Raw genomic sequence first — 8,393 nt, 5'->3', positions numbered from 1 at the left:
AAAGAGAACTGAGAAAATGAGTAAGCCAGAGGCAGATAAAGTAAACAGGATCAAGCCCGTGATTCTGCCCTCAATATAAATAGGTTAAAAAAGAGGATTCAACAAATGGATGTTGAAATGGATAGAAATGATTATTGAGGACAAGCAATAGATCCCCAAATATTTCTGGCATATTCCCACTTCTTAAAGGTAGAAAAAGAAATACCATGGATAACTAATTAATGTTAGAAAAACATAAGCAATTAAATTGACTTATTTGGCTTTTTCATATCACTTTCAAATCTATATTCAGTGAAGCAGTATAAACTTTAAAATAGTTATTTTTTCCAATATCTGATGAAATTCAAAAGGTTTTAATCATAAATTACCACACAAGAGTGATGACATTCATTCTTCTAGGACTAAGAGATGACTCCAACTGGCAAATTGTAATTTTTCTTTTCCTATTTCTAACATATTTATTAAGCATCACTGGAAATCTGACCATCATCCTGCTCACGATGGAGGATTCCTACCTAAAAACACCCATGTATTTCTTCCTTCAGAATTTCTCCTTCTTAGAGATCTCATTCACATCTGCATATATCCCTAAATTCCTGGTCAGCAATGTGACTATGAATAAAACAATTTCCTATGAGGCTTGTTTATCCCAATTATTTTTTTATCATCTTCTGGGAAGCAACAGAGTTTTTGCTATTGGCTGCTATGTCCAATGACCGTTCTGTGGTTGTCTGCAAACCCCTTCATTATGTAACCATTGTAAGCCACAAAGTTTGCACCCAGCTTGTCCTTAGTTCTTAGCTAACTGAATTAACAATCTCTCCCTGATTAATCAGAGCCTGGGGTTGGAATTCTGTGGTGTCAATGTTATTTATATTTAACCGTTGTCCTGTCCTGAAACTTTCCTGCACAGAAACACAGGTCATAGAATTCTTATGTTTTATTTTAGCCACTTTCACACTCCTATTACATTGGCCCTGGTGATAGTCTCCTATGTAAATAATATAAGAACAATTCTGAAGATCCCTTCTGTCCAGCAGAGGTAAAGCATTTTTCTACTTGTTCCTCTCACATAATTGTTGTGTCTCTTACTTATGGAGCTGTATTTGTATGTATGGTAAACCTTCTACAGAAGAAAGCAATGGCTGTATTCATCACTCCAATTTCACCTGTTTTAAACACTTTTAAATGTACTCTAAGAAATAAACAAATGAACCAAACTTTGAAGGATATTTTTAAAAAGTGACTTTATTGCCTTAAAATAAGAGCCTGCCTTTTATAAAGTGTGCATCTACAGCTCATTGAAAATTGCAGCACGTGCAATTTGATAGATTTCAAGTACTATTTAAAAATGGTCCTTTATTTTATGTTTCTATGATGATAAAGACTAAAGTCAACCAAAAGCAGCCTTTTAGTGCTATATTCTGTATGTTTGATATTACTTTATTCATTGATGGAATCACTTAATTCTTTGAATTTGTTTAGCCTCAAGTTATTCCATCATGAGTTTATTTGGAAATAATATAGCTCCATGTTTTTCTAGCATTGATGTGCCAAGAATATAGAATATTTGTGAACTCTATAATTATTAATTTAAAAAAACTCTAGAAATATTTTTCTTATGTCACACAATATATATATTTTAACATAATATATGATCATTCTAGAAATATAAAAATGAACTTCAAAAGAAGTATTCATTTTCAGTTTAATGATGACATCTAAAAACATCTCCAAATTTCTTTTCATCTGTAAATTTAAGAGGGCTTTTTCATTTAGTAAAGAATACTATATATCAGAATGTAAGTTAAAGAGTCTAGGTAGATTTTTTTGATGTCACAGAGGAAGGAAATGCTAGGTCTTAAATATCTTTCTAGGTTTTAAAATTCAAATCGTATGTCAGTAATAATTGTGCATTATTACCTTTTATGTGAGCATAATAGGATCATTTACCTAGAAAAATGTGGGGATGAAATATAACTATAATAAAATATTTGAAAATCCATCTTAGGAGGCAGATAAGAATGGTTCTGTACAATTCCAGAGGACATAAATAAAATTTAAGTTTGGGATTTTTGAGATACATATTTTACCTCCTAAAGAACTGTTACTCATTTGAGATATTTTGCCATATTTTCTGTCACAGATGTGTGTTTACACATGCCCTTTCTTTCTCTGGCCTTCCCATCTTTCTATTCCTAGTATCATGCCATGAATAATCATTAATCTTCTAGTCTCTCCTGAGAGGTGACTCTCTCTGTAAAATTTGTACTTTTTATTCAGCATTTATCTCAACATTATCATGAAAAGATCTATCTTTAAAATTAGAAAATCAGAAATGTGAACTATGGCATTTTATTGTTTCACATTTAATTTCTTATATAGCAACTCCATCATTCTCTTCCCTTTACCTTAATTAATGTTTTTTCATCACACATACTTACAACAATTATTCAAGGATTAATTGTTTCAAGTATTAGAATATCATTTCATGCAGCAGGGCCTTTAATTTCTTTACTACTCAGTTCACAAAGCTTGGCTCACAGTCTAGGAGTTAGTACTGCTCAAATATATAAAATAAAATTATTTAGAAATGCCACCACCAGAATGACAATGTCATTATAATTTGTTTTAATGTTTGTTTGTCTTATCACCCCTTTTTAATATTCTTTGTCAGAAGTTTCCTACATACTTTATTCTTATTTTTAAAATAAATAGAATGCACGTGTTTTATTTACAAATGCAATGTTGTTTATGTTTTAAATCAGGTTACAGGTATTTCATTTTAGTTACCTCTTCAAATCAATCTCACAATACTTATTTTGTGTTTAATAAACATTACATATTAATTTTTGTAGTTGAGCATGAGATAATTTATCTATCTATCAATTGTCTACCTTTCTAAATTCTATCTACATTTGCAATTATATTTTATTTAAAACAACTTGATTCTCTGAGGTAGATATTTGTGTCTTCTTCTTTTATATTCTTATTATTTTTTTCCTGGGGTAAAAATAGTCTTCCATATTTTAGACTCTGCATTATTCCACACCTATTAAGATCTGTTTTGGGGAAACAGATGTGGCTCAGGTGACTGGGCTTCTGCCTACCATATGGGTGGCCACTGGTTTAGATCTTGGTGCTTCCTGAGAAGACAGCGAGCTGGTGCAAAATGCAGGTGTGGCAAGCTGACAGAAGAGACATAAGAAGAAAAAACATGAGAGACACAACAAAGCAGGGAGCAGAGGTTCCTAGTGACTCCTAAAGAAGACAGAGAGCTGATATAATGGGCAGGCATAGCAAGCTGAGGCAACAAGAAACATGGGGAGGAAAAACAGAATGAGAGACAAAACAAAACTGGGAGCAGAGGTGGCTCAAGCAATGAGGAACCTCTCTCCCATATCACAGGTTCCGGGTTCAGCTCCCAGTGCCTCCTAAAGAAACCAGGAAGGGCCCATCATTTGACCACCCTTCTTCACTGGTCTTTGCCCTTGCACTTAGGGGATTTTTGCTGTTTCATTGGGAAATGTGACAGAGCTCCCTTGGCTAGGAACTCAGCACTCCCTTAGTTGTCATTTTTAACGCAAACTAGTATGAAATACCCAATGAATATCCACACATTTTTATATACCCTATATACATGCTCTGGAGAACCCCCTCCCAACCATGTGTCCCCCATCAATAACACCCCAAAACCAGTGTTCCTCCCCTACCACAGTTGAACCCCTCTGTGTCCCAAAACTTTTTCAAAAATGAAGCCTAAATGACAAATTCAATTAGTAGGAAAATGAAATAGCAATGATAGTTTTAAAGATTAGAAATAGAAAACATACTAATTTAGAGAAAATAAAGTAAAAATTAAATTGAGGTATTAAAAAATGAAAATCATAAAACTTTGTTTTTGGCATTTTGCCTTTCATCAATGTAATAGGTGTTTCCCTGTATGTACAGTGGCAAGGCAATTTCTTTCATTCCTTCCACAGTGTCTACATTCTTTTTTTTTAATTTTTATTTTTGTCTTCAAAAAAGTTTTAGATCACAGTAAAGTCACATATACAACAAAGAGGACTCCCATATATCCAAAATCAAACCTTTTTTCCCCTTCCCCCACAATGATCTTTTTACATGTTCATGTTATATTTGTTGTAGCAAAGACCAGTGAAGAAGGATAGTCCAATGATGAGCCCTTGATATTGATGACTATGCTAATATACCTGTGTGGCTGAAATTTCAACTAAGCTTAGACCTGCAGGGTGCCTAAGAATTACCTCCTGAGAGCCTCAATGTTGCTCAAATGTTGCCACTTTCTAAGGGAAACTCAGCATGTAAATGCATTACCTTCCCCCCAGTGTGGGACATGACTCCCAGGGATGAGCCTCCCTGGTGCCAAGTAATTATTACCAATCACTAACTGGTGATGCAACTAGAAAAAGAGTTTGTATAAAAGGGGGAAATGGTAAAGACAAATGAGTTTAAATGGCTAAGAGTCTTCAAAAAAGAGTCAGGAGATCATCAGAGGGGTTGTGGAGGGGTTGTGCTTACACATGCCTCAGCAGGTCCCAGAGACAGCCAAAGTAGATACAACTCCAGGTTCTGGCACTCCTGAGGGCTACAAAGACACACAGATTCTAATATCATGGTACTTGTCTCTAGAGTTCATTGCCTTGTAAGTGGGCCCTACTTTAGAACTTGTGTTCCTGAGTGTGATGGAATTGGACTCAGATGTGACCTTTCTATACATGCCTCTTCTATCACTTTTACTGAACCTGTGGTTAGTGCTCGGGTTGGTGTATTCTCAGGAGACTTGAATCTCTGGTCTGGCTATGTGCCAGCCAAACCCCGAACCTCAGCAGAGTTACAACGCCTACTCTCTGGTTCATTGGACTTACACAGATCAGCTAAGAGGGAGGTGAAGATGGTCAACCACCACACCAGGGAACAAAGAGTGCCTACAATTGCAAGCAGGATAATCATATACATCAACCAACAAACAAACCCCCCAAACCCAAACCAAAGCCACCCCCCAACCAAAATACGCCCGAGTTCACGATTCGCTGTAAACAAACCCAGACACAGGATCAATCCTTCTCAGTGGCAGTCGTAGCTGATGGCAGTCTCTGCAGCCTCTGCCCTCAGCGGGGGCTGGCAGGAGCCGGGGCCCCCTGGGGCTGTCATGTGAAACGTTCGTGGAGCCACCGCTCAGCGGACCTGGCGGGCACCCATCCTCACCGGCTGACCTCTCTGGCGTCCCCATGTCCTCCTTACCCCAGGAGGACAAAAGTCCCTTTTGAGTCCCTTGGGCTGGCAGGACAAATGGCCTCTTTCATAGGTGTTCCTAAAATATCCTCCAAAGTCAGAAAAATGCCTGTTTGCCCAGTGGCAGTGGGAAGGGAACTTCCAGAGTGGCCCCCGGTGGCTTCTGGTCCACTGGCCCCATCCGCCTGGCGCTTGGCTGTTGCGTGAGGCCTGGAAAAGCAGCCCAGCGAGAGGGGAGAAGGGTGACCCTTCTCTCTCCCCTTCACATTTGCTTTCCTGAAAGGGTTGCTGTCTCCGGCAGCTCACCTTCCTGGGGGAAGTTGGAGAGAAACTGCTTTTGGTCTCCAATCAGACAAATCACACGGATCTCCGAAGCCCTTTTGATTTCAAGAACAGTCGTTGCTTTCCTTGTGAAAATCCTCTTTTAGAAATATGCCTTGTATTGCCCGCCCCCTACCAAGATCTATTTCCTTTCTTCCCCCCATGCCCTCATTTTCTGTCGTTTGAGCTGCAGGTGTTCTTGGTGGCGTCTCGTGGCTGGCGCGCTGCTTGGTTCTCCCGGCTGCCCCTGGCCTCCCGGCAGGTGGCTGACCCTGTGGTGGCCGGAGAACCAGGGGGACCGTGGGTGGGCGGGACCTGGAGGAGGAGGTGAGCCGAGGCAGTTGAGCGTCAAACCTCCACGGACTGAATCTGGTTCATCTGTGCCCGCATCACCTGGATACTGTTCAGGATTTTTTTCTGGTGGCCAGCCAAGGTGACCCCAACCCGGAGAATGTCCTCCATCATCATCTGCGACACGATGTCGAAGGAGGTGAAGCCGGCGCTGGCGAAGCTCTCCTTGTACTGCCCCATCTTGATGGCCTCCAGCCACTCGTCCACAGTGTTAAAGCTGCTGTAGTCGGGGACAGTGCGGTCCAGCAGCGGCAGGTTGACTCCAGAGGAGAGGGGTGCCATGGCTTTGAGGCTGTTGGGGTTGCGTATCATCTTATCTAGCGTGTTGACGATCTGGCCGAACTTGGGCCGGTGGTTGCGGTCCTTCTGCCAGCAGTCCAGCATGAGCTGGTGCAGGGCACTCGGGCAGTCCATGGGTGGTGGCAGCCGGTAGTCCTGCTCGATGGCATTGATCACGTCCTGGTTGGTCATGTCCCAGTAGGGCCGCTCCCCGTAGGACATCACCTCCCACATGACGATCCCGTAGCTCCACACGTAGCTGGCGGAGGTGAACTTCCGGTACTGAATGGCTTCCGGGGCTGTCCAGCGGATGGGGATCTTCCCACCCAGGGCGCTGGTGTAGGAGATCTAATTCCCTTCTTGATCTAAAGTGGAGTGGGCATCACCATCCCAGGGTCCACAAGATTGAACAATAAAATATGGATTAGAGTAGGGTTACTGGTATTTTACTATAGAACTGTATTGACTACTAATGGAAGAAATTGCAGCATTGATGTGAAGAATGTGGCCATGGTAGTTGCAGGGAGAGGGAAGAAGAGATGTGATGTGGGGGCGTTTTTGGACTTGGAGTTGTCCTAAATGGTATTGCAGGGAATGATGCTGGGCATTATATATCCTGCCATAACCCACTGAATGTACTGGGGGAGAGTGTAAACTATGATGTAAACTATTATCCATTTGGTGCAACAGTGCTCCAAAATGTATTCACCAAATGCAATGAATGTGTCACAATGATAAAGAGGTTGTTGAGGTGAGAGGAGTGGGTGGAGTGGGGTTTATGGGAACCTTATATTTTTTAATGTAAAATTTTTGTCATCTATGAATCTTCAAAAAATACAATTAAGAAAGAAAGAAAAAGGATGAAAGAAAGAAAGAAAGAAAGAAAGAAAGAAAGAAAGAAAGAAAGAAAGAAAGAAAGAAAGAAAGAAAGAAAGAAAGAAAGAAAGAAAGAAATCAGGAATATGAACAGACACAGCAAGTGGAGAACAAGGGGGTGGGGAGAAATAAATAAATTAAATAAACCTTAAAAAAAACTGTTCACATTTCATAACCTATTTTTATGAATTTTGAGAAGATTTTTTTTGTCCTCCTAATTACTGTTTTGATTTGTTACATTTGTTGAACTCATGAATTTTAGTACTAATTATATTTTTTGCTTCTTTCTTCACAAACTTCATTATGTTAACATAAATTTTCATATAATATTCCTTCCTTTTGTTTCTCATTATTGCTATAATCAATATGTATATTGTATGGCTTTATATTTTATTTTAATAAAACTATATCTTTTTCACAATATTGAACTTGCCAAGTAATCTCTCAACTTACTTGATATTTGGCACTTTTCAGAAACAAACTTCTCTTCTCTTCTCTATTCTCTTTTTCTTTCTTAATTCTTTTCTTTTCTTGTTTTCTATCTTTTTCTTCCTCTTTTTTTTTGAAATTGGGTGCCAGTAAAATATAATGTAATTTTCATTTACATTGTTTTATAGGATCTGTGCTAAATTTTTTTGTGTTTTTCCTTCCTTGTGCTTGTGACAGACAAATCTTCAACATTATATACATGTAAGACAGACAGCAGTGTATAGCTCCCATTATTACTTTTTCTCTGTATGACATATTCTACATTCCCCTTGCCAGGTTATTTGATCCTCCAAACTAAAATAATAAATAAAATATTAGAACTATCAACATTTTCCCTCAGGCTTGTATATGTGTGCATCATAATCAAAATCCATGAAATTACCACTTCTAGTGTGACCCTATGTACCTTTTGAGAAACATGATCATGTATGGAAACATCATTCAGACTATTTCACAAGGTAAAACTTATGAGGATAGAGATACAGCTGATAACTTTCTAAAACAAAACAAACTATTCTCTTTGAATCTAAATTCAGAGAATGGTGAAGATTGGAAGCCTCTTTCTATCATTTTTTAATGCACTCGCTTTCTTGGGGGGATTCCTTGGGGCTTGGTACTGATGACACTTATTTACAATTTCTTCTTATTCCTTTTCTATATTTGATTATGTTTGAAATCTAAACCCAATTTCCTTTTATGATTGGGAACACTTTAGAAATCCATGTGTTCCATTCTTTGAAGCTTCACAATTTTCCTGACGAGGGGAATTTTCTTTGCACATTGTCTATGCACAAGTACTTTATAATTATGGAGATAGGGAC

At 38.8% G+C, this 8,393-nt stretch overlaps 1 protein-coding gene across 1 annotated transcript; it reads right to left on the bottom strand.

Annotated features, from left to right (window-relative positions):
• Nucleotides 1–5,000: 5,000 nt before the first annotated feature.
• Nucleotides 5,001–6,533, bottom strand: LOC101426449 (ephrin type-B receptor 2-like). Its single transcript, XM_023590992.3, has one exon. The coding sequence runs from the start codon at nucleotides 6,439–6,441 to the stop codon at nucleotides 5,926–5,928; it is 516 nt and encodes a 171-aa protein (XP_023446760.2). The 5' UTR covers nucleotides 6,442–6,533; the 3' UTR covers nucleotides 5,001–5,925.
• Nucleotides 6,534–8,393: the final 1,860 nt, after the last annotated feature.

This window comes from Dasypus novemcinctus, chromosome 12 (assembly GCF_030445035.2).
Source record: "Dasypus novemcinctus isolate mDasNov1 chromosome 12, mDasNov1.1.hap2, whole genome shotgun sequence".
Taxonomy (NCBI): domain Eukaryota; kingdom Metazoa; phylum Chordata; class Mammalia; order Cingulata; family Dasypodidae; genus Dasypus; species Dasypus novemcinctus.
Note: the sequence above shows the minus strand (reverse complement) of the source record. Positions and strands in the feature narration are given on the sequence as shown.

Bases quoted from the DNA above. Each gene is read 5' to 3' on its own strand.
- LOC101426449 (XM_023590992.3), bottom strand. From the start codon at position 6,441: ATGTGGGAGGTGATGTCCTACGGGGAGCGGCCCTACTGGGACATGACC.